At 38.2% G+C, this 25,903-nt stretch overlaps 1 protein-coding gene across 2 annotated transcripts in view; it reads right to left on the bottom strand.

The window, feature by feature from the left end:
• Positions 1 to 25,903, bottom strand: part of KLF8 (KLF transcription factor 8) — a 337,674-nt gene that overhangs the window by 271,885 nt on the left and 39,886 nt on the right. Inside the window, exon 2 of one of the 2 annotated variants that reach the window (XM_074392158.1) lies at positions 19,562 to 19,615. Coding sequence is in view for 1 of the 2 variants with exons in the window: in XM_074392157.1 (XP_074248258.1) it covers positions 19,562 to 19,664 (103 nt within the window). In the remaining variant the exon portion in view is untranslated. Of the gene's footprint in view, positions 1 to 19,561; positions 25,235 to 25,903 lie in introns of those variants that run through there. The other variant, XM_074392157.1, reaches the window with a different exon arrangement.

Here is a 25,903-nt window from a genome sequence, read left to right as displayed (position 1 = left end):
TTTTGGTACCAGTACCATGTTGTTTTGGTTACTGTAGCCTTGTAGTATAGTTTGAAGTCAGATAGCGTCATGCCTCCAGCTTTGTTCTTTTTGCTTAGAATTGACTTGGCTATGAGGGCTGTCTTTTGGTTCCATATGAAGTTTAAGGTGGTTTATTCCAGTTCTGTGAAGAGGGTCATAGGTAGCTTGATGGGGATAGCATTGAATCTATAAATTACTTTGGGAAGTATATCCATTTTCACAATATTGATTCTTCCTACATTCTTTATATCAATTGAAAAGTATGCTAAAAGTTGAGATTATTGAAAAGAGGAAGGAAAGACCTCCAAAAGTCTTTTCTTCCGTGAAAGCAGTAAGAATGCTGGTAATAATGATCAAAATCTACCTTTTGAGAACTCTGAAAATTAATCAAAGCCTTACAACAATCCAAGGAGTGTTTGTGTTAAAAAATGAATATCAGTGTATATAATAAGCTTTGCATTTTGGGGTTGTTTAGGTGAATGTATATTTATCATTATTATATCATCTTGATTCATTGAACCATTTATCAACATAAAATGCCCTTATTTATATCTAGTAACAATTTTGTCCTAAGTTCTGTTTTGTCTGATGTTAGTATGTCCACTTTGGTCATAATATGCAAAACATAGCTTCTTCCTCCTGTTTGTGTCTTTGTGTGGCTCATAGAAAGAATATGGTTGGACCACGGTTTTTAAAAATCCATTGAGATTAATCTCTGCCTTTTGGTTAGAGTAACTAATCAATTTAAACTGAGTATAATTACTGATAAAATAGGATTCACATCTATCATTGTGCTATTTGTTTTCTATATGTTTTGTCTTTTTTGTTTTTCCACTGCTGTCTTCTTTCTTATAAATATTTTGCTACATACCATCTTAATTCCCTTGTTTGTATTACTATATTTTACAATTTAAATAATATACAAAAACTTTGCCCCTATAAATCTCAATTCCCTCTCCAAGTTTTGTGTCATATTTGTTTTATAAATTACATATTTACATATTGCATGCCCATTGTATTTGTTTTATAAATTACATATTTACATATTGCATGCCCATTAACACACTTATGGACATCTTATTCCCCATATTTTCTTTGTAAGCTTTTTTGTTACCCTAATGTTTGCCCCAATCCTTATCTACCACCTCAGGTGCTGTGATGTAATATAAAATTACTGGTGGTAGATTATATATATATACAATTTTCTCTGAATATTTCTGACAAATGACTCCATGGAATGGTCTATTCATCCTAGGGGAGCTCTTAGGTCTATTAAAGGTAGCCTTGCACATGAGGTCTCCCTGAGAGCTGTCATACAGGTTGAATAATGACAGTTTTCTGGTAATGGGACTTTGAAGAAATACCAACCTCATTTTACCCTCTTCAGTGATTACCACATTGCTGCTTTTCACTGTGACTGCATACTGTTGATTTTCAAGGCTGCTGTGGAACTGGAAGATGGTATGGGAACAGGACAAATAAAAATAATAAAAAGTTTATGTTCCTACTGAACTTCAGATAGTTTTCTTAAATAAAGGCTCCATGGATTTCTGCAAGTCTTTGGTTATTTTCAAGAGTTCTGAAAACATTGATACTCACTTTTTTTTTTTTTTTTTTTTTTTTTTTGGCCAGTGTTCTCATTGCTTTTTATGAATAACGGGTATTCTGCAGATCTTCACTCCACTATTTTCACTGATGACATACCAGGCTGTATTCTTAAATTCAGATATTTTATGTGAGGTTTTTTTGTTTGTTTGTTTCATTTTGTTTTGGTTTAAATTGTAGTGAATATGGTTGACGCTTGCTTTGAATTTTTTCCAGGATGCATTTTTATTTTTGCTCTATATTCCTCTGCACATATTTCTGGGGCATCAATTACCCAATTTTCATGTTCTGTGTGAAGCTATGAAGTGTTTATGAGAAATATCTTGGACATACAAGAGGCATGCTATTCCCTCAGTAAAGCACAGTGCCAAGGTGGAGTAATCATACGTTCAGATACATATCAAGCTTTGGATTCCAGACTTTCACTAGGAGCTATCAATCTTACATACCATTCATGAGCAGTATTTAGTAGTAGTACTTATATTCTACTCACAGAAATTATATTTCTGTACCTTGCATTTCCTAATGAGCATAATTCTGACATCTCTATTATTGAACTGCAAAAAACTTCAATGAAAAAAATATTTTTGGAGTGGGTAAAAAATAAGAGTGGGTCAGTACAACCACTTTGGAAATCTATTTGGCAGTACTGACTACAATTAATCATATGCATAACCTTTGGTACAGCAATTCCGCACTTTTATGTATAATCAACAGAAATGAGTATGCATATGTGTAGGAAAAAATATTTACATAAAAACTCATATAGCTTTTATTACTTTAGTAGTATGATTATTATTAATAACCAAAAACTGAACATGACCCAAATGTCCATCAATCTTAGAAAAAGTAAATAAATTATGGTATAGTCATACAATGAAATGCTACTGAGAAATGAAAAAAGAACCAACCACTGTTGCATACAGCAGCATCAATAAATCTCAAAATCATTAAGTTGCATGAAATAACAGCTACAAATGAATAGATATCATATGGTTTTGTTCATATAAATTTCAAAAACAGATGGTAATAATCTATAATACTAGAAGATGGATGAGAAATAATATTCTGTTTCATATTTCTAGTGCCAATTACACAGGTATGTTCAACTTATGAAAATTTGCTGTGCTGTGCATGCACAATGTCTGTACTCTTGTATGTATGCTATATTACAATAAAATATCAGCAAATCAGAATGTAAACATACATATTCTGACTGATGAGAGAAAGTATTTGAAGCAAAGGGAACAACATATACAAAATTATTGTGATGTGAAGAACATGCTATGTGTTGTGTTATTGGAATGGTGATCAGTTTAGTAGAGCAGGAGCACAGCTATGCTTATAGGAAAAGAGGAGAGGTACAGTAAGCTTTTTATTTCTGGAATACAGTGAGAGGATTTAAAAATATGTTTTGACGTGTTTATTACCAAAATTAAGTAAAAGAGTAGAGGTAGAGCAAGTTTGTTTCTGGAATATAGTAAGAGTGTTTAAAAATGTGTTTTGACTTCTTTATTCCCCAAATTAAGTCCACTCTCACCATATGTATTGCATATATATATATATTTACAATAGGCCATCTATCTAAATGTTCCAGAAACACCTCAACGTAGACACTCTGGAACAAAATATCTTCAGTCTGATAATGCATACATAGAATAAAACTTGTTCTTCCTTTGGTGCCTTGGCATCATTCTTTACTTCATTGCCCAAATCAGAAACCCTGGAGTCACCTTTACTTCCTCTTCTCCCACAACCGATCAATAACCAAATATTAGGGATAATGTATCATTTATATCTTCAGAATTGACCTACTTTTCTATGGTCCAGTGGCTACTACCTTAGTTTAAGGCCCACTGTTTCACATGGACTATCACAAAATCCTCTAGACAGGATTCCTGTTGCTACTTTCTCCTCTTTTCTAAGCATGTTCCACACTACTGTAGCATGAAGTTTCTAAACACCAAAATTTTTAGCATGCCTTATACTGCCCTTCACAATCTTTTTTTTTTTTTTTTTTTTAACCCCGGAGCCCTTATCTTCTCTAAATAAAATTGCTGTCTTAAATAGCACCCTAGCCGAATACATGCTAATTTCCATTATGTTCAAAATGCTGCTTTAGAACTCCTTTCAATCTGGCTGGGTGCGGTGGCTCACGCCTGTAATCCTAGCATTTTGGGAGGCAAAGGTGGGTGGATCATGAGGTCAGGAGTTCAAGACCAGCCTGGCCAAGATGGTGAAACCCCGTCTCTACTAAAAATACATAAATTAGCCAGGCACAGTGATAAGCGCCTGTAATCCCAGCTACTTGGGAGGCTAAGGAAGGACAACCGCTTGGATGGGGTGGTGGGGAGGGGCATGGAGGTTGCAATGAGCCAAGATCGCACCACTGTACTCCAGCCTGAGTGACAGAGTGAGACCCTGTCTCAAACAAACAAACAAACAAACAAACAAACAAACAAAAACCTTTCATATTTGGTGTATGTAGAATTCTAGAATAAGGGACATAATAACTAAAAACTTTGTTGTGCCTCTCACCCACCTTTTATCTGACTTGTCAGATGCCATGACACATCAATACATGATTGTGGTTAATTCTCTATTTTCTTATTAATCAAGCTTATCATTGTGGCCTTCTGTCACATTGCAGTCAGCTGTCAAACAAGACTCTAAGATTAAGGTTTGAGTTTAGGTAGAGGAAAATGGTCTCACAGGCCTCCAAACTTAATTATAAGTTCTAGCTTTACCTAACACAGTTCTCTGAATAGAGTTCTGGGAAACAAGTGTGTCTAACTATGTGTTATGTTCCTTCTCCTTACCATTCTTTCTCGTGTTCCTCAGGGACTTTGTGGAGAGAATCAAGATAGGTCCAAGATAACTATTCTTGGTTTTCTGAGCCAAGCACCATTAAAGTCTACTATTACTTCTAAAGCTCTATATGTATAGAAGAAAAACAGCCTCAGAACTTTATGTCACCACATAAGACTAATCACTAACTTTATGTACCCACCTCTGCTTTTGACTCTTTTATTCCAAAAATTGAGTCCACTCTCAATAATCTGACACAGAGATACTAAAGTATTTGTGAATATCCAAAACATAGGTCTTTGCAGAGTTTGCTGAATAGGCCAAGTGTTCAATAGATCAGCTGAATGTTAATGAAGACAATCTAATAACCTCTAAAACAGACAGTAAATGAGCAATTTTCTGGGAAAGAAGTACATTTTATTCCAAGGTATTCTCAGCACTCTCTAGAAAAAAAAGATTCTGATACAGCAGCCATAGTTAAATAAAGATCCATTCTCCAAGAGAAGGCTAAAGAGTAGCTTAATAACACACAACAATCTCCAGGGGACTGGTTTTTATGTCAAATGACTATCTGAGAAGGTTTGGTCATATTTATGTAATCCAATACTAATTTTTCTTTTATAGTCATGAGATTAACTGGCATATACAACTGGCTGTTACTATTTTTTTATGATGCTGATGAGTTGTTTCCTTTCTCATTCTATACAGAATTTAAAGCGGACTGATGATGCTGATGAGTTGTTTCCTTTCTCATTCTATACAGAATTTAAAGCGGACTGAATAGACTTAAACAGCAATATGAGGATTCCACCCAAACACATGACCAAAACATCTGGAGAGTAAAGTCTATCAGAGCCTAAAATCACTGAGATTGATCAAAGACCTCTACTAAAGAAGGTCGAAGTTCATTCCTTAAAAATATGTTGAAAAGAGAGCCCTAGCCATGTTTCTGAGATCGTTTCTAAATATATATAGATTCCTACAGCTTAAAAGTTTTGTCATGACATATACACACACCAAACACACACATCCCTCTCCCTCTTCCTGTTAATCTCTTACTCTCTAATTTGTTTTAAACCACACAAACACACACACACACACAGACAAACACAAACACACAAATGCCCAGTGTAACCATATAGGCTTGCTAATATTTAACAATTTTTACCTACGAAAGTAGTAATTTCTTTTTTTTTTTTTTTTTTGAGACAGAGTTTCGCTCTTGTTACCCAGGCTGGAGTGCAATGGTGCAATCTCGGCTTACTGCAACCTCCGCCTCCTGGGTTCAGGCAATTCTCTTGCCTCAGTCTCCCTAGTAGCTGGGACTACAGGCGTGCACCACCATGCCCAGCTAATTTTTTGTATTTTTAGTAGAGACAGGGTTTCACCATGTTGACCAGGATGGTCTCGATCTCTTGACCTCGTGATCCACCCACCTCGGCCTCCCAAAGTGCTGGGATTACAGGCGTGAGCCACCGCGCCCGGCCGAAAGTAGTAATTTCTTATGGGCTAACTGGCTTAACTGTATATATATCTCCATATAGTATAGTAAATTAACATATATTTTATAATAATATGTATATGTGTGTAAATTACCATGTATTATATAAGAAAACATATTTTGTGTGTGTGTGTGTGTGTGTGTGTGTGTGTGTGTGTGTGTGTATTTTTCCCTCCTCAGAGAGTTAGGCCATACTAGTTTCTATAAAAACCAAATCACCAAACTTTGCCCAAAAGGCATAATTCAGCTGCTATGACTAGTTTCATTTTTCTTTCCACCCAACACACACTCATACACATAAACAGAGGAAACTCAAAAGCCTTTACTATCACTTTCATTCAGAACTATGTAAAAGATAGGTTTCTTTTTTCTTCTGAGTAGTATATTTTTATTTTTAGGTAATAATGTGGAAACTAAAGCTAATAAAAATCAGGAGAAAATTACGTTAAGTGAAATAAGTAAGGCACAGAAAGACAAATGCATGTTCTCATTTATATGTGGAAGTTACACAATTGATCTCATGGAGGTAGACAGTGTAATAGTGATTGCCAGAGGCTGAGAAGGGGTATGATAGGGGGATGAAAAGGGGTTGGTAAACAGGTATAAAGATACAGTTAGATAAAGAAATAAGTCCCAGTGTTTGATAACACAATAGGGCTACTATAGTTGCCAATTATTTATTGTACATTTCAAAACAGCTAGAAGAGATGATCTGGAATGCTCCCAACACAAAGAAATAATAAGTGCTTGAGATGATTGATATCCCAATTACTCATATTTGAACATTACACAATGTATGTTTGTATTACATGTACCCCATAGATTTACACAACTGCCATGTATCCATAAAAATTTAAGAATTTAAAATTAATAAAAATCAATAAAATACTTCAAAAGCTATTGGGAGTAGGGTCAGATGTATTGGGGAGAGGTAAAACAGTCTATGACCTAAAACGAATGCAATTTTTCTTCATTTGGCTTTATGTCTATCATTTTTTAAAAAAATTCTTTTACCTTTAACTAAAAAGAGAATTAAATAAAATGTTATTATATACAACTAAAGGAAAATATCCATTCTACTCAAGATTATGACACAAACAATCAGTACTACCCCTCAAAATATCAAACCCCCACTAGCAAACATACATTACCATTATCACTATATCCAGTGCACCGGAGGACTACTTGCTCACTTTTCATGGCAGAGGAATCTTGTCCATATCCCGCAGTGAACATTAGTGTCAGTCTCAGACCAACTGCATCTTCCTCCACTGCCCTTTCCCATTCTTCTCTTTTCTCTCCTACAAACTACTTCTTGTTTTGTTTGAAAGAGTAAGTGTGCCTTTTGTCTTCTCCAGGGCAGAAAAATGCTTTCTGCATTGATCAGGAGCCTCTGACCAGGAGAGCAAGGAGGCTCTGTTCTGGGTTCACTGCCATTGTGCTTGGAAGTCTACCTTACTTCGTTTAGACCACCCTCTCAGCATACATACCAACTGCTACAGCAATGGTATGCCTACAAGTTTGTCAGGCCCCGAATACTAGCTCTTCAGTCAACTTCTGTGTTACGAGGAAAAATTAATATCAAATAAACATGCATAGGTCTAGCGGCCGGGCGCGGTGGCTCACACCTGTAATCCCAGCACTTTGGGAGGCTGAGGCGGGCGGATCACGAGGTGAAGAGATTGAGACCATCCTGGCCAACATGGTGAAACCCCGTCTCTACTAAAAAAATACAAAAATTAGCGGGGCATGGTGGTGCGCGCCTATAGTCCCAGCTACTCTGGAGGCTGAGGCAGGAGAATTGCTTGAACCTGGGAGGTGGAGGTTGCAGTGAGCCGAGATCATGCCACTGCACTCCAGCCTGGCGACAGAGCGAGACTCTGTCTCAAAAAAAAAAAAAAAAAAAAAAAAAAAAAAGGGCCGGGCGCGGTGGCTCACGCCTGTAATCTCAGCACTTTGGGAGGCAGAGGCGGGTGGATCACGAGGTCAAGAGATCGACACCATCCTGGCCAACATGGTGAAATCCCGTCTCTAGTAAAAATACAAAAAACATTAGCTGGGCATGGTGGCACACACCTGTAGTCCAGCTATTCAGGAGGCTGAGGCAGGAGAATTGCTTGAACCCAGGAGGCAGAAGTTGCGGTGAGCCGAGATCGCGCCATTGCACTCCAGCCTGGGTATCAAGAGCGAAACTCCGTCTCAAAAAAAAAAAAAAAAAAAAAAAAAAAAAAAGGCATAGCTCCTTCTACTATCCCCTTCAGGCTAGACTTTGACTATGGTTGGGAGCAGGAAACAGATTTCTAGACCAGCCCCTGTAGTATTTTCTGTAATAGAAACAACCTCTCTTATTTTAAAATTAAATGTTAAAGATAGATGTATAGCACCTCCCTCAATCCACCACTAACCTCTCCAGCGAACTACTGGACTTTTAAAAATGTTGTCTTATTATAAAAAGTTTCATTTTATAACATATCCACATGATATTTCACTTAAAATATATTTGTATAAAAACTATGAAAAATAAACTTATAAGGTAAAGGCAGTAACATAGTAAAATAGATTTGACAATAGAGATGTCTCTATGTGCAAGAGAAGGAATAGAAAAATCTAATTTGAATCCTAGTCTAATATTAACATATTGTGTGATACTAGGTAGGTCACTCCTCCTCTCTGACTACAGTAGTTAAAATGTAAAGTCAGGAACCACAGTAGTTGTTTGATGTTGGATAAGTTAATTAACTGCTTTATGCTTTAGTTTCCCATGTATAAGATAGGGATAATAATAGTTCCTATTCCATAATGTTATAGTGAAGATTCATGGCTTACTTAATGTAAAGTACTTCTATGAGTGCATGAACATATTGTCTAATAAATGTGAGTTGTTATTGTTTCCAGTAAGTTTTCATTTGGCATAGGAAATGAATGGCAGATTCTTATCAGCCTTATAGTCTAGTTAACTAATAATCACTATGTATATCACCAGGAGATATTACTTTAAAATTACAATGAAAATGAAAGGAAAACATAAATTAATACAAACTACTATGGCAGCTTCTAGGGCTTCAGCATTGGGAATCTCAATTTTGATTGATCTACTCAACAAATGTGCTGAATATTCACTCCGCGCCAGGCACTATATTATATACTTCACATACATTACCTTACATTTAACTCACAGTACTTCTGTGTAGAAACTAGTGTTGTGCCAGTATTATATTGAGGCTAAATAATTTGTTCAAGTTCACACAGCTGTAACTGCTTAAGCAGAGATTTGAACCCAAGTTCCAAAACCCAGGTTCAACAGCATGCAAAAACTGGGCTGAATCTCTAGAATCTTTAGAAGCAAATGCTCAAAAAATGCATTAATAATTAGAGCTTATTGTTTGTTAGTAACTTTGTACACACAAACACATGCACACGTATGGTCTGGGAAAGAAAATGCTATTTACGAGTTTACTCGTTTAGAAGAAGTAGAGACTGAGAAGACAAAACTGTCCTCTGTTCCCAAAATATTTCTCTGGCTTTCATTTTGGCTTCTAATTTTCTCCCTTTCCCTCAAACAAAATCCTGTGGGGTCTCTTATATTAGTTTTCTTCTCCACACCACCACTGATGCTACCTTTTTACACACTAGTCAACTATCTTAACTCTTTTCTCTGTTACTCTTCTCCCCTTCCTCCACTGCAGTCTGTATGGCTTTCACCTTGCTTGAACCCACCCACCTAGACTTTTAGCAAAATGCTAGAACCAAGTCAGAAAGTGCTAGAGCTACAAGACACCTATGTATTGAGCAAGGCAGAGATTATGTCATTTTCCTATTAAAAAACCATCAATGACATAGTAGAAAATGTACAAAGGCAGTTCACAGAATCAGAAAGCCAAAATTGCCAAAAAACATATGAAAAGATACTCAGTCTCATTAGTTACCAAGGAAATTCACATTATAACAAAAATATGACGTTAGTTTAACCTGTTGGATTGGAAAACTATATAAATGGTTGGTGAGTGTGCGAGATAACACAAATTTTCCAATACTGCTATGGGGATGAAAACTAGTACAGCAACGTTAGAGAGTGATTCAGGCTAAAGATGTATATATTTGTGACACATCAAATCTGACGTACTATAGATACAACTTCTTCATCAAAGGTCTAGAGAACTTCAGGAAGTCCATGATGTTGAATGGGGAAAAGTTAGATTTTAATTTTATTTGGTTTTAAGTTCAGAGGTACATGTGCAGAGTATGCAGGTTTGTTACATAAGTAAACATGTGTTATAGTGGTTTCCTGCACAGATCATCCCATCACCAAAGTATTAAGCCCCACACCCATTAGCGATTTTCCTGATACTTTCCCTCCCTCCACACTCCCAAACAGACCCCACTGTGTGGTGTTTTCCTCCAACCCGATCCAAGTGTTCTTATCATTCTCCTCCGACTTACAAGTGAGAACTTACATTATTTGGTTTTCTGTTCCTGTGTTAGTTTGCTGAGGATAACAGCTTCCAGCTCGATCCATGTCTCTACAAAAAACATGATCTTCTTCCTTTTTATGGCTACATAGTATTCCATGATGTACATGTACCACATTTTCTTTAACCAGTCTATCATTGATGAGCATTTGTGTTGATTCCATGTCATTAATATTGTGAATAGTGCTGTAGTGCACATATGCGTGCATCCATCTTTATAATAGAACAACTTATATTCCTATGGGTATATACCCAGCAATGGGATTGCTGGGTCAAATGATATTTCTGGTTCTAGGTCTTTGAGGAATAGCCACACTGTCTTCCACAAAAGTTGAAATAATTTGCATTCCCACCAAAAGCGTAAAAACATTCCTTTTTCTCTGCAGCCTTCCCATCATCTGTTACCTGAATTTTAATAACTGCCATTCTGACTGATGTGATTTGGTATCTCATTGTGGTTTTGATTTGCATTTCTCTAATAATCAGTGATGTTAAGCTTGTTTCCACGTTTGTTGGCTGCATGTATATGTTCTTTTGAGAAGTGTCTGTTCATGTTCTTTGCTCACTTTTTAATGGGGTTGTTTTCTTGTAAATTTGTTTAAGTTCCTTATAGATTGTGGATAACAGACTTTTGTCAGGTGGATAGATGGCAAAAAGTTTCTCCCATTCTGTAGACTGTCAGTTTACTCTGATGATAGTTTCTTTTGCTGTGCAGGAGCTCTTTAGTTTAACTGAATCCCATTTGTTAGTTTTTGCTTTTTTTTGCAATTCCTTTTTATATTTTTGTCATAAAATCTTTGCCCATGCCTATGTCCTGAATGGTATTGCCTAGATTTTCTTCTAGGGTTTTTATAGTTTTGGATTTTACATTTAAGTGTTTAATCTATCTTGAGTGAGTTATTAGATAAGGTGTAAGAAAGGGGTCCAGTTTCCGTTTTCTGTGTATGGCTAGCTAGTTCTTCCAGCACCAATTATTAAATAGGGAATAGTATGAGTACGTTCTCATTCTACTAATAAGGGCATACCCAACACTGAGTAATTTGTAAAAGAAAAAAGTTAAACTGACTCAGTTCAGCATAGCTGGGGAGGCCTCAGGAAACTTACAGTAATGACAGAAGGAGAAGCAAACATGTCATTTTTCACGTGACAGCAGCAAAAGAATGAGTGCTCAGTGAAGGGGGAAACCCCTTATAAAACCATCAGATCTCATGAGAATTAACTCACTATCATGAGAAAAAAAAATAGAAGAAGGAAACCACGCCCATAATTCACTTATCTCTACCTGGTCCCTCCCAAGACACATGGGGATTATGGAAACTACAATTCAGTGAGATGAGATTTGGGTAGGGACAAAGCCAAACCATATCATTCCACCTGTGGCCCCTCCCAAATCTCATGTCTTCATATTTCAAAACACAACCATGCCTTTCCAATAGTACCACAAGGTCTTAGCTTATTCCAGCATTAACCCAAAATTCCAAGTCCAAAATCTCATCTGAGACAAGGCAAGTCCCTTCCACCTATTAGCCTGTAAAACTGAAAGCAAGTTAGTTACTACCCAGATACAATTGGGGTACAGACACTGGGTAAATACACCCATTGCAAGTGGAAGAAATTGGCCAAAACAAAGAGGGTGCAGGCCCCAAGCAAGTCTGAAATCCAATAGGGCAATCATTAAACCTTAAATTTCTAAAATGATCTCCTTTGACTCCATGTCTCACATTCAGGTCTTACTGATGCAAGAGGCGGGCTCTCTTGGCCTTGGGCAGGAATTCCTTCCCCATTGCTTGCTTTTGTCAGGTTTGTGGTAGATCAAATGTTTGTAGATGGGTGGTTTTATTTCTGAGTTCTCTATTCAGTTCCATTGGTCCATGTGTCTGTTTTTGTACCAGTACCATGCTGTTTTGGTTCGTGCTGTTTGAAGTCATGTAGCATGATGCCTGCAGCTTTGTTCTTTTTGTTTAAGATTGTCTTGTCTATTTGGGCTCTTTTTTGATTCCATAAATTTCATAAATTTTAGAATAATTTTTTCTAATTCTGTGAAGCATGTCAATAATAGTTTAGTGGGAAGAGCAGTGATTCTATAAATTACTTTGGGCAGTATGGCCATTTTCATGATATTGATTCTTCCCATCCATAAGCATTTGTTTCTGTCCTCTCTGATTTCCCTGAGCAGTGGGGCTTGTAGTTCTTCTTGAAGAGGTCCTTCACTTTCCTTGTTAGCTGTATTCCTAGGAATTTTATTACTATTTAGCAATTACAAATGGGAGTTCCTTAATGATTTGGCTCTCTGCGTACCTGTTGTTGGTGTGTAGAAATGCTAGCAATTTTTGCACATTGATTTTTGTATCCTGAGACATTAATGAAGTTGTTCATCAGGTTAAGAAGCTTTTGGGCTGAGATATGGGGTTTTCTAGATATAGAATCATGTCATCTGCAAACAGAGGCAGTTTGACTTCCTCTCTTCCAATTTCAATATCTCCATTTATTTCCATTGCCTGATTGTCCTGGCCATAACTTACAATACTATGTTGAATAGAAGTGGTGAGAGAGTGCATCCTTGTCTTGTGCTGGTTTTCAAAGGGAATGCTCCAAGGGTTTTTCCTTGTTTCACTCTGATCTTGATTATTTCTTGTCTTCTGTTAGCTTTGGGATTTGTTTGCTGTTGCTTCTCTTAGTTCTTTTAGTTGAGATGTTAGTTTGATAAGTTGAGATCTTTCTAGCTGTTTGATGTAGACATTTAGTGCTATAAATTTCCCTCAAAACTGCTGCATCCAAAGATTCTGATACATTGTTTACTTGTTCATATTGGTTTCAAAGAACTTCTTCATTTCTACTGCAATTTCATTATGTATCCAGGAGGCATTCAGGATCAGGTCGTTCAATTTCCATGTAGTTGTGTGGTTTTGAGTGAATTTCTTAATCTTCAGTGATAATTTGATTGTGCTGTGGTCTGAGAGACTGTCATGATTTCAGTTCTTCTGTATTTTTGGAGGAGTGTTTTACTTCCAATTATGTGGTCGATTTTAGAGTCAGTGTGCTATGTGACACCAAAAAGAATCCATACTCTGTTGTTTTTGGGTGGAGAGTTCTGTAGCTATCTATCAGGTCCACTTGATACAGAGCTAGTTCAAGTCCTCAATATCATTGCTAATTTTCTGTCTCAATGATCTCTCTAATACTGTCAATGGCATATAAAAGACTCCAAGTATTATTGTGTGAGAGTCTAAGTCTCTTTATAGGTCTCTAAGAATTTCTTTCATGAATCTTTGTGCTCCTGTGTTGAATATAGATATAGATATAGATATTTAGGATAATTAGCTGTTCTTGTTGAATTGATCCCTTTAACATTATGCTATGCCCTTCTTTGTCTTTCTTTGTCTTTCTTTTTTTTTTTTTTTTTTTTTTTTGGTTTGAAACCTGTTTGGTCAGAAACTAAGATTGCAATAGATTGCATCTATCTGCTTTCCATTTGCTTGGTAAATTTTCTTCCATCCCTTTATTTTGAGCCTATGTGTGTCTTTGCATGTGAGATAGGTCTCTTGAATACAGCACATCATGGGTCTTGACTCTTTATCCACCTTCCCATTCTGTGTATTTTACTTGGGGGATAGCCCATTTCCATTAAAGGTTAATATTGTTATGTGTGAATTTGATCCAGTCATCGTAATGCTAGTTATTTTGCAGACTTGCTGATGTAGTTGCTTCATAGAGTCACTGGTCATTATACTTCATTGTGTTTTTGTAGTGGCTGGTAAAGGTTTTTCCTTTCCATATTTAGTGCTTCCTTCAAGAGCTATTACAAGGCAGGCTTGGTGCTGACAAATTCCCTCAGCTTTGCTTGACTGGAAAGGAAATTCCCTCCCTTTGCTTATGAAGCTACTTGACCAAATATGAAATTTGGTCCTAAAGAAAATTCCTTTCTTCAAAGATATTGAATATTGGCTTCCAATCTCTTCTGGCTTGTAAGGTTTCTGAGGTTCTGTGTATTTCCCGAATTTGAATGTTGGCATATCTTGCTAGGTTGGGGAAGTTTCCTTGGATGATATTCTAAAGTATGTTTTCCAATTTGGTTCCATTCTTTCCATCTCTTTCAGGTGCCCCAATCAGTTGTAGGTTTGGTCTTTTTATATATTCCAATAGTTCTTATAAGTTTTGTTGATTGCTTTTCATTATTTTTTCTCCAATCTTGTCTGCCTGTCTTATTTCAGCAAGATAGCCTTCAAAATCTGAAATTCTTTCTTCTTGTCTACTTGTTTATTGATATTTGTGATAGCATTGTGAAGTTCTTGTGTTGTGTTTTTCAGCTCCTTTAGGTCACTTATGTTACTCTCCAAACTGGTTATTCTGGTTAACAGTTCCTGCAATGTTTTTCATGGTTCTTTGATTCTTTGCATTGGGTTAAAAAATGCTGTTTTAGTTCAGCAAAGTTCATTATCACTCACCTTCTGAAGCCTACTTCTGTCAATTCATCCATTTCAGCCTTTACCCAGTACTGTGCCCATGCTGGAGAGGTGTTGTGATCATTTGGAGGAAAAAAAATCACTCTGGCTTTTTAAAATTTTCAGTTTTTTCATTGATTCTTTCTCATCTTCATGAGTTTATCTAGCTTTGATCTTTGAGGCTGTTGACCTTTGGATGGGGTTTTTGTAGAGATTATTTTTTGTGGATGCTGTTGATGTTGTTTCTGTTTGTTTTTTTTTTTTTTTAACAAACAGACCCCTCTTCCATAGGCTGGCTGCAGTTTGCTGGGGGTCCACTCCAGAACTTATTCACATGGGTTCCTCCTGCACCTGGAGGTGTCAGGGCTGCAGTGAGGGCTGCAGAATAGAAAAGATGGCTGCCTGCTCCTTCCTCTGGGAGCTCTGTCTCAGACTGGCACTGACATGATATCAGCAGGAACACTCCTGTATAAGATGCCTAGAGACCCCTGTCAGGGGGGTCTCACCCAGTCAGGAGGCATGGGATCAGGGACCACCTTAAAGAAGCTCTCTGGTTAAAGAAGCCCCTTGGTGCTGGGTGTAATCCCACTCCTTGTTACTGCCTAGATCCTTCAGACCCAGCAGGGGGAAAGATTCAGTTCATTAATCTGCAATGACTGTGGCTGCCACTCCTTCTAGGAATCCTGTCCCAGGGAGATCAGACTTCTGTCTGCAAAACCCTGGCTGGAGTTGCTGAAGTTTCTGCAGGTAAGCCAAGCCAAGTGAGTTGGGATGGATCAGTGTCTGACCTAAAGAGGCAGTCTGGCCACAATCTGCCACAGCCACTGTGCTGTGGTGTGGGGAATTCCTCTTGGTTCCAAACCACCCAGTCTCCCTGTGCCCGCAGGAAAAAATGGCAGACTGGAGCTTCAGTGATGGTGCTGCCCTTCCCCCCAGGAGCTCAGTTATTTCAGGCAGCTGGCAACTGCAGTGATGGCAGTCATCCCTCCCCGGGGGAACTCAGTAGTCTTAGGCAGTCTCCAACCAAGTGACCACCGAGAATCTGTAGAGCTCTGTGCTTGGGATCCAAGGTGCACCTTATACAGGAGTGTTCCTGCTGATATCATGTCATGGGCTCACGAGGATATCTCCTGCTGTGGGTTGCACAGATCTGTGGAAAAAGTGTGGTTTCCCTTGTAGCGTTGCTCACTGCCTCCCTTGGCTGGGGGTGGGAGCTCCCCTTGCCCCATATGGCTGCTGGGTGGGCCATCAGTACACTCTGCTTTTCCTCACATTCCATGGGTCATGCCAACTGCCTACCCAGTCCCAACAAGAGAACCTGAATACTTCAGTTGCTGGTGCAGAATTCACTGACTGTTTTCATTCTTCTCAGGGGGAGCCTCCAACCACAGCTGTTTCTAGTGGGCCATCTTGGCCAACTGTCCCGATTTTTATTTTGACTACTTGAAATTTAGCATCTCTTTTCCTTATGCATGTAGGCAAAACACTACAATTGTATTAGTATATATATCTATGTGTGTGTGTGTATATATGTATATATATAACTGCACTAATAAAAATTCCAGTTATTTGCATATTAGTTATTAGAGCAATCTCAAAATAGTGATTATGCTCATTAGTAATTTTAGATTATAGTAACTACTAGACTCACTCAAATATCTTGCTATTGAATGAACTTAATTTAAAAATCATGTTTTTTTTCCTCCAACTTTTATTTCAAGTTCAGCATTACATATGCAGGTTTGTTACACAGGTAAACATTTGCCATGATGGTTTGCTGCACAGATCATCCCATCACCTAGGTATTAAGCCCAGCATCCATTAGTTAAGAATCACATTATTCGATCACAAACTTTAAAATGATTTGGTAAATATATTTCCAAAAAATTGGTTCCTTTTTTAGTCTAATGCATTGTACTTTATGTATTTAAAAACATTTTTTTCAAAGATGGTTTACTAGAGGCACCCAGAACCTAACTCATTCACAGAGAAGTACAAAAACAGCAAGTAGATAATAACATGTCAAATGCAGAGTTTAAGAGAGTATCCTGGAATTTATCAGAGCAGTGACAGGAAACCTCTAAGGCATGGAAGAAGAGGGAAGTAAAGTAGTGCAGAGCAAAAAAGAACTCTCCAACTTGGAAAAAAAGCAAGAGATCCCCAGTGGTTCAGGTTCACACCAAAGACCCCTGTAATCTTAGCCACAGAGAGGGCCTCAGCCCTTACAGGCCCTGAGACTTAGTATAGGGAGTTACCTAAAGTCCACACCTTGGCATTATTCCATTGGAATGTGTGCTGGTTCCCACATAAAATCTGGAACCCAAGTAGCTGCTTCACAGCACCATTTTGAGAGCACAACTCCCACTAGACTACACCCTGCTCTGGGGCCCAACTGATGCTGCATCTCCATATCCTAAAAGCCCGGCAGACATCCCCTCATGTCCACTCAGAGGGCTGCAACATTATGACACTGCCTGGACCCAGAAATGCAGTCAGATACTCAGAATTCTAGTAGTGGACTGGGGAGGCTGCCTCTGGAACGTAGAGAGCTAAAGTATGTATTACCCAGATCCTAAGAGCCACCTGCCTAGGGCTGTACCACTGATGGCAACCCCATTGTCCACTAGCAGCAAGAAAACCCTTTGTCTACATGTACATTCAGGAATTCTGGGACCAGCTTGCCTGGGCACAGTCCAGGAGGCTGAGGATAGGCACACCCTGCCCACTGACATTGACACCCAAGCACACTATCTGCTATCTGAGGGCCTGGGAACCAACCAGTCTGCCTGTTTCCACTGGTACACATGTGCACAATAAGAAAGCCTAACAACAGGCCCAGCCTACATGCCACAATCAACACACTGAAGAGACAACCTGTACAATGGAAGAAAATATTTGCAAACTATGAATCCAACAAGTGACTAACATCTGGAATATACAAAGATACCAAAAACCTCAATGCAAAAATATAAATAATCTGATTAAAAAATGGGCAAATAAATATTCTGAATAAACATTGTTCAAAAGAAGACTCACAAATGTCCAACATATAAAAAATTATTGACACCAATAATCATTGCAGAAATATAAATTAAAACCACAATGACATTCTGGATTCAAGATGGGAGACTAGATGCAGCCAGGAGGTACATCTGCCATTGAGAAACAGACATCAGAAAGACTGGTACACTCTGAGCAGATCTTCAGAGCTAAGGCCTTGAGAGTGGATGTAGCAAGGACAAAGATGCTGGGCTGAAGGGAAAAGAAGCTGGAAACCATGTACGAAGCTGCCATGCACTGGGACTTGTTCCTGGACTGCAGCAACTCCTGAGGAAGGAGTGAGTTGAACAGGTGAGGAGCAGCGTATTTTTACCATGGACCTCTGGAATCCTGGCAGCAGGCAACCTCAGAACCCCCATGGACACTTCAGCTGGCAGGGAGAGCAATTTAGACAGATGGTAGGAGCAGGACTCCAGGCTGTGGAGAGTCCAGAGGGCCTGGTTTGGAAACACCTGCAGTGGAGCATGGCCAGGGATGTATAAGTCCCAAAGGTCGCTATGTTTCTCTAGGAGAGTTTAGCCTCAAGGGGACTGTTGAAGCTGGGAAGAGCAGGAGAGTCTTGTATGTAAGATGGAGCCAGTGTAACCTGAGTACCCCTGTCTGTTGGCCTCCCCCAGGGTCTAAGCTTGGCCATGCCTGCCTGCAGTGCAGCCTCAGATGCCCAATCAGGGTGCTTCCAAAAGGCCCTAATTATAGCTCCTTAACTGGCAGACCATAACTGACCATGGCAGAGCTCCACCACAGTGTCCTCCACCACCACACACCAGCCTACCTACATGCTCTCCACCACTGCAGCCTCACCTGCACTACGCTTCCAGCACACTATCATCCACAGCCACCCACCAACTGCTTTGCCAATGGATGTGCATGCAGATAAACCTCACCTCCTCTCCTCTGCATGCACACACCCCACCATGCCTATCCAGCAGGTTTGAGCACACTCCATGAACCCAGTTGTGCTGCCATTGCTGGTGCAAACATGCACACAAACATTGGAAACCAAGCCTCACCCATGCAGCCACCAATGCCAATGTGAACATATGCATGAAGGCTGAAAACCACACCTCCTGTGCTGCCAATATTGCTGCTCCAAACATGCACATGGAGATCAGCAACCCCACACCCACCAGTGCCATGCCTTCACCAACACCACTGCTGGCTATGGCATGCACTTAAATGCAGCAGCCTTGCTCTCATGGTATGCCACCCCAGCCAATGCATGTGTATCCTGCTGCACAGCCACTGCTCCTGGCACATACAAATGAGCATAAATCCCACTGCCACCACCCCAACAAGAACTGTAACCAATGATTCAGGAACACCTTGGAACCTACAGTAAAGAAGGTTCCTAACCTTGAGGGGCTAGAGAACAAAGCTGGGGGGCTGACAACAGGCCCCAGAGTTAAAGCATGAAGCCCAGGAGTGCTGAGCTGGACATGGCCTTCTACAATCTTCCAGAAATGGAGCCAATCGACTAAACCCACTTTATACCACAATCAAACACCCAAGAACATCAAAAAAGATAAAAGCAAAAACAAACAAAAAACCTCAACCAAAGTACAGCAACTGAAGATTTAAGGAATATCAGCTCAAACAAATAAAAAAGAACCAGCACATGAACTATAGCAACTCAAAGAACCAGAGTATCTTCTTACCTCTAAATGACCTCAGTAGTTCCCCAACAATGATTGTTATCCAGGCTGAAATGGCTGAAATGAAAGAAATAGAATTTGGGATATGGATAAGAATGAAGATCATTGAGACTTAGTAGAAAGTCAAAACCCAATCCAAGAATTCTAGGGAATACAATAAAACAATAGAGGAAATAAAAGATGATATAGTCATTAAAAAAAGTAACTAAGTTAACCTGATATAGCCACCACAAAAACACACAAAATTACATAGACCTTTGACACTATAAAGCCAACACACAAACAAGTGTGCATAATAACCAGCTAACAACAGGATAACAGGATCAAATCTACACATAGCAATGATAACTTTGAATGTAAATGGGCTAAATGCCCCAATTAAAAGGCACAGACAACCCAATGGTCTTGGTTTGTTAACAAACTCATCTCACATGCAATGACACTCATAGGCTCAAAGTAAAAAGACAGAAAAATCTAACAAGAAAATGGAAAATGAAAAAAAAAAAGCAGGAGTTCTTATTCTAATTTCAGAAAAAACAGACTTTGAACCAACGGAGATTAAAAAAAAAAAAACATAAAGGAGAGCATGACATAATGGTAAAGGGTTAAATTCAATAAAAAGATGTAACTATTCTAAATATAGATGCATCCAACACAGGATCACCCAGATTAACAAAGTAAGTTCTTAGAGACCTACAAAGAAACTTAAATAACCACACAATAATAGGGTAAGTGTTCAACACCCCATGAACAGTATTAGATAACTGATGCAGACAATTAACAAAGATATTCAAGACATGAACATAAACTTGACCAAATAGACCTAATAGACAAATATGCAACACTTCACTCAAAAAAAAAAAATCCAAAAAACAGAATATACTTTCTTCTCATCTACACATGGCACATACTCAAAAACTGACCATGCAATCAGCCATGAAAACCTCAGAAAATTAAAAAAACAAGACAAACAAACAAAAAAACCCCACAAAAAATGCTTATCATACCAACCACACTCCTGGACCACAATGCACTAAAAGTAGAAATCAACACTAAAATTTCACTCAAAATCACAGGGAAAATAAATAGCCTATTTCTGATGATTTTTGGATAAACAATGAAATTAAGGCAGAAATCAAGAAATTCTTTTAAACTAATGAAAAAAAAAAAAGCCACAACATACCAGAATCTTTAAGACACAGCTAAAGCAGTGTTAAAATGGCAGTTTATAGGGCTAAATACTCACATCACAAAATAAGAAAAATCTCAGATTTAACAAGTTACATCCCACATAGAGGAACTAGAGAAACAAAATATACTATAAAGTATCCAGACATGGAGGCTGATAGCACTTTGGGAGGACAGTAGGAGGATTCCTTGTGGCTGAAAATTGAAGGCCCAAGCCTAGGCAACATAGCCCATGAAAGCAGCCAGGAGGGGGTTTCCTAAAAAGCTACAAGTGCAGAGCTTCCCAAGGCCATAGGAACCCATCTCTTACATCAGCATGACCTGGATGTGAGACATGGAATCAAAAAAGATCATTAGGAGCTTTAAGATCTGACTGCCCCACTGGATTCTGGACTTGCATGGGGTCTGTATTCTCTTTGTTTTGGCAAATTTCTCCCATTTGGAATGGTTGTATTTACCAATTGCCTGTACCACCATTGTATCTAGGAAGTAACTAATTTTTTTTTTTTTTTAATTTTACAGGCTCATAGGTGGAAGGGACTTGCCTTGTCTTAGACGAGACTTTGGAATGTAGAATTTCGAGTTAATGTTGAAATGAGATAAGGCTTTGGGGGACTGTTGGGAAGTTATGATTATGTCCTGAAATTTGAGGACATGAGATTTGGGAGGGGCCAGGGCAGAATGATATGGTTAGGCTTTGTGTCCCCACCCAAATCTAATCTTGAATTATAATCCCCATAATATTCATGTGTCAAGGGAGAGACAAGGTGGAGGTAATTCGATCATGGGAGGGGTTCCCCCATGCTGTTCTCATGATAGTGAGGTCTCACAAGCTCTGATGGTTTTATAAATGTTTGGTAGTTCCTCCTGTGTTCATTCTCCTTCCTGCCACCTTGGGAAGAAGGTGCCTTGCTTCCCCTTTGCCTTCCACCATGATTGTAACTTTCCTGAGGCCTCCCCAGCCATGCTGGTCTATAAGTTAATTAAATTTCTTTCCTTTATAAATTTCCCAGACTCAGGCAGTTCTTTATAGCAGTGTGAAAATGGACATGCCTTTTTACCTCATTCTGTAAGGCCAGCATCATTGTGATATCAAAACCTCACACAGACATAACAAAATAAGAAAGCTTCTGGCCAATACCCTTGATGAACATTGACACAAAAACCCTCAGCAAAATGCTAGCCAACAGAATCCAGCAGCACATTAAAAAGCTAATCCACCACAATAAAGTAGGCTTTCCTTATGAGATGGCAGGTTAGTTCAACATACACAAATCAACAAATGTGATTCATCACATAAACAAAAACAAAAACCACATGATCATCTCAATATAACAAAAAGGCTTTTGATAAAATTCAAGATCCCTTCATATTAAAAACCCTCAACAAACTAGGCATTGAGGAAACATATTTGAAAATAATAAGAGTCATCTATGAAAAACCTACAGTCAACATCATAATGAATGGGGTAAAGCTGGAAGAATTTCTTTACAAATCTGGAACAAGACAATGATGTCCTCTCTCACCACTCCCATTCAATATAGTACTGGAAATCCTAGCTAGACAATTGGGCAAAACAAAAAAAATAAAAGGCATCTAAATAGGAAGATGAGAAGTCAAAAAATCTCTGTTTGCAAACAATATGACTCTGTGCCTAGAAAATCCCAGGTTTTCTGCCCATAAGTTCCTTGATCTGATAAACAACTTCAGGAAAGTTTCAGGATACAAAATTAATGTACATCATCCAAGCTGAGAGCCAAATTAAGAACATAATTCTATACACAATAGCCACAAAAGGAACAAAATACCTAGGACTACAGCTAACCAGGAAGGTGAAAGGTTTCTACAATGAGAATTACAAAATATTACCCAAAGAAATCAGGAGATGATACCAAAAACTGAAAACAACATTCCATGATCATAGATAGAAAGAATAAATATTGTTAATATGGCTATACTATTCAATGCAATTTACATTCAATACTATTCCTGTCAAACTACCAATGACATTCTTCAAAGAATTTTTTAAAAACTATTTTAAGGGCCGGGTGCGGTGGCTCACACCTGTAATCCCAGCACTTTGGGAAGCTGAGGCAGGTCAGTCAACTGAGGTCGAGAGTTCGAGATCAACTTGACCACCATGGAAAAACCCCATCTCTACCAAAAATACAAAATGTGGCCATGCCTGTAATCCCAGCTACTCAGGGGGCTGAGGCAGGAGAATCGCTTGAACCCAGGAGGCGGAGGTTGTGGTGAGCTATCGTGCCACTGCACTCCAGCCTAGGCAACAGGAGTGAGACTCCATGTCAAAAAAAAAAAAAAACTATTTTAAAATTAATATGGAATGAAAAAAGAGCCCACGTAGAAGCAAGGCAATCCTAAGCAAAAAGCATAAACCTGGAAGCATAACATTACCTGATTTCAAACTATACTTCAGAGCCACAGTAACCAAGACATCATGGTACTGGTACAAAAACAGACACATAGACCAATGGAACGGAACAGATAACTAAGAAATAAGATCAGCCATCTGCAACCATCTGATCTTCAGCAAACCTGACAAAAGCAAGCAATGTGGAAAGGACCACCTATTCAATAAATGGTGCTGGGATAACTAGCCATATGCAGCTGACTGAAACTCGGCCCCTTCCTACACCGTATACAAAGGTCAACTCAAGTTAAATTAAAGACTTAAATGTAAAACCTAAAACTATAAAAACCAGGGAAGATAACCTACGAAATACATTTCTGGACACAGGGCCTGGCAAACATTTCATGAAGAAAATGCCAAAAGCAATGGCAACAAAACCAAAAATTGATAAATGGGATCTAAAGAGGTTTTGCACAGCAAAAAAAAAAAACAAACAAAAAAAAACCCACCACCACCAACAACAAAACCCAAACAAACAAAAAAACAACCTTTCCATATAGTAAACAGACAACCTACAGAATAGAATATATTTACAAACTATGCATGTGACAAAATCTAATATCCAGAATCTATAAGAAACTTAAACAAATCAACAAGCAAAAGACAAACAAGCACATTAAAAATAGGCAAAGGATACGAACAGACACTTCTAAAAAGATATACACATGGCCAACAAGCATACGAGAAAATACTCAACATCACTAATCATTAGAGAGATGCAAATTAAATACACAAAGAAATGCCATCTCACACCAGTCAGAACGACTATTGCTAGAAAGTGAAAAGAAAAAAAACAATTCTGGCAATATTGAAAAGAAAAGGAAACACTTATACCCTGCTGGTGGGAATGTAAATCAGCTCAGCCATTGTGGAAAGAAATTAAGTGAGTTCTCAAAGAAGTCTAAACAGAATTACCATGCTACCCAGCAATCTCATTATTGGGTATATCCTCAAAGGAATATAAATCATCCTACCATAAAGCCTCATGCATATGGATGTTCATCACAGTACTCTTAACAATAGCAAAGATATAAAATCAACCTTAATGACCATCAGTGATAGACTGCATGGAATACTACATAGCCATAAAAAGAACAAGATCATGTTCTTTGCAGCAACATGGATGGAGCTGGAGGCCATTGTCCTTTGTGAACTAATACAGGAATAAAAAACCAAATACCGCATATTCTCACTTCAAAGTGGGAGCTAAACATTGAGTAAACATGGACACAAAGAAGGGAATAACAGACACTGGGCCTAATTGATGGTGAGGGTTTTAGGAAGGTAAGGATCAAAAACTACCTAGAGGGTACTATGTTTATTACCTTGTTGACAAAACAATCTGTACAGCAAACTCTCATGACATGCAATTTACATATATAACAAACTTGCACAGATAGCATTAAACCCAAGATACAAGTTTTAAAAAACACAACGAAATATCATATACCTCTAATTATAAGGGATATTATAAAAAAGACCAAAAAATCAGAAATCCTGGCAAGGACATAGAGAAAATTGAACTCTTACAGTGCTGGTCAGAATGTAAACTAATACAACCATTATGAAAAACAGTTTGGAGGTTTTTACAAATCTAAAGATAGAACTACTGTAAAACTATAGCAATCCAACTACTCAGTATTTACCTGAAAAATAGCCAATCAAAAGGATACCTACATCTACATAGTTATTGCAGCACTGTTCACAATAATCAAGATATGGAATCAACTTAAGTGTACATCAATTGATGAATTGATAAAGAAAATATAGAATATAAGGTGCGGTGGCTCACACCTATAATTCCAGCACTTTGGGAAGCTGAGGTGGGTGGATCACTTGAGGTTAGGAGATTGACAACAGCCTGGCCAACATGGCAAAACACCATCTCTACTAAAAATACAAAAATTAGCTGGGTGTGGTGGCATATGCCTGTAATCCCAGCTACTCAAGAGGCTCAAGCAGGAGAGTCACTTGAACCTGGGAGGGGGAGCTTGCAGCAAGCCAAAATTGTACCACTGCACTCCAGCCTGAGCAACAGAGCAAGACTCTGTCTCAAAAAAAAAAAAAAAAAAAAAAAAAGAAAAGAAAAAGAAAAAGAAAAAGAAAAAAAGAAAGAAAACATGAAATATATATACACAATGGAATACTCTTCAGCCATAAAAAGAATAAAATTCTGTCATCTCCAATAACATGGGTGGAACTGCAGGTCATTATTTTACATAAAATATGCCAGACACAGAAAGACAAATATTGTATGTTGTCACTCACATCTTGGGGCTGAAAACTAAAAGTTGATTTCATGAAGGTAGAATGATAGTTACCAGAGGCTGCACAGGCTGTTGGAGTGAGTGATAAAGAGAGGTTGATTAATGGGTACAAACATTCATAGATGGAATAAGTTCTAGTGTACAGCAGCACAATAGGTTGACTATAGTTAACAGCAATATACTGTATATTACAAAATATCTAGGAGATTTAAAATGTTACCAACACAATAAGGAAATGATAAATGTCTGAAGTAATAGATGTGCTAAATATAATAATTTAATCATTAAACATTGTATGCATGTCTCAAATGTCACATATATCCAATATATATGCATAATATTATGCACAAATAAAAAAAGAAAAAATAATCTTTCTGAGAAGGGTCCTATAAACCACCAGACTCTCAAAACAATATATGGCACAAAAAGGTTAAGAATATGTTATAAAGACATTCTTGC

The sequence above is a fragment of the Saimiri boliviensis genome, chromosome X, assembly GCF_048565385.1.
Source record: "Saimiri boliviensis isolate mSaiBol1 chromosome X, mSaiBol1.pri, whole genome shotgun sequence".
Classification (NCBI taxonomy): Eukaryota; Metazoa; Chordata; class Mammalia; order Primates; family Cebidae; genus Saimiri; species Saimiri boliviensis.
The sequence above is the reverse complement of the archived record's forward strand: the minus strand, read 5'-3'. Positions and strand labels throughout refer to the sequence as shown.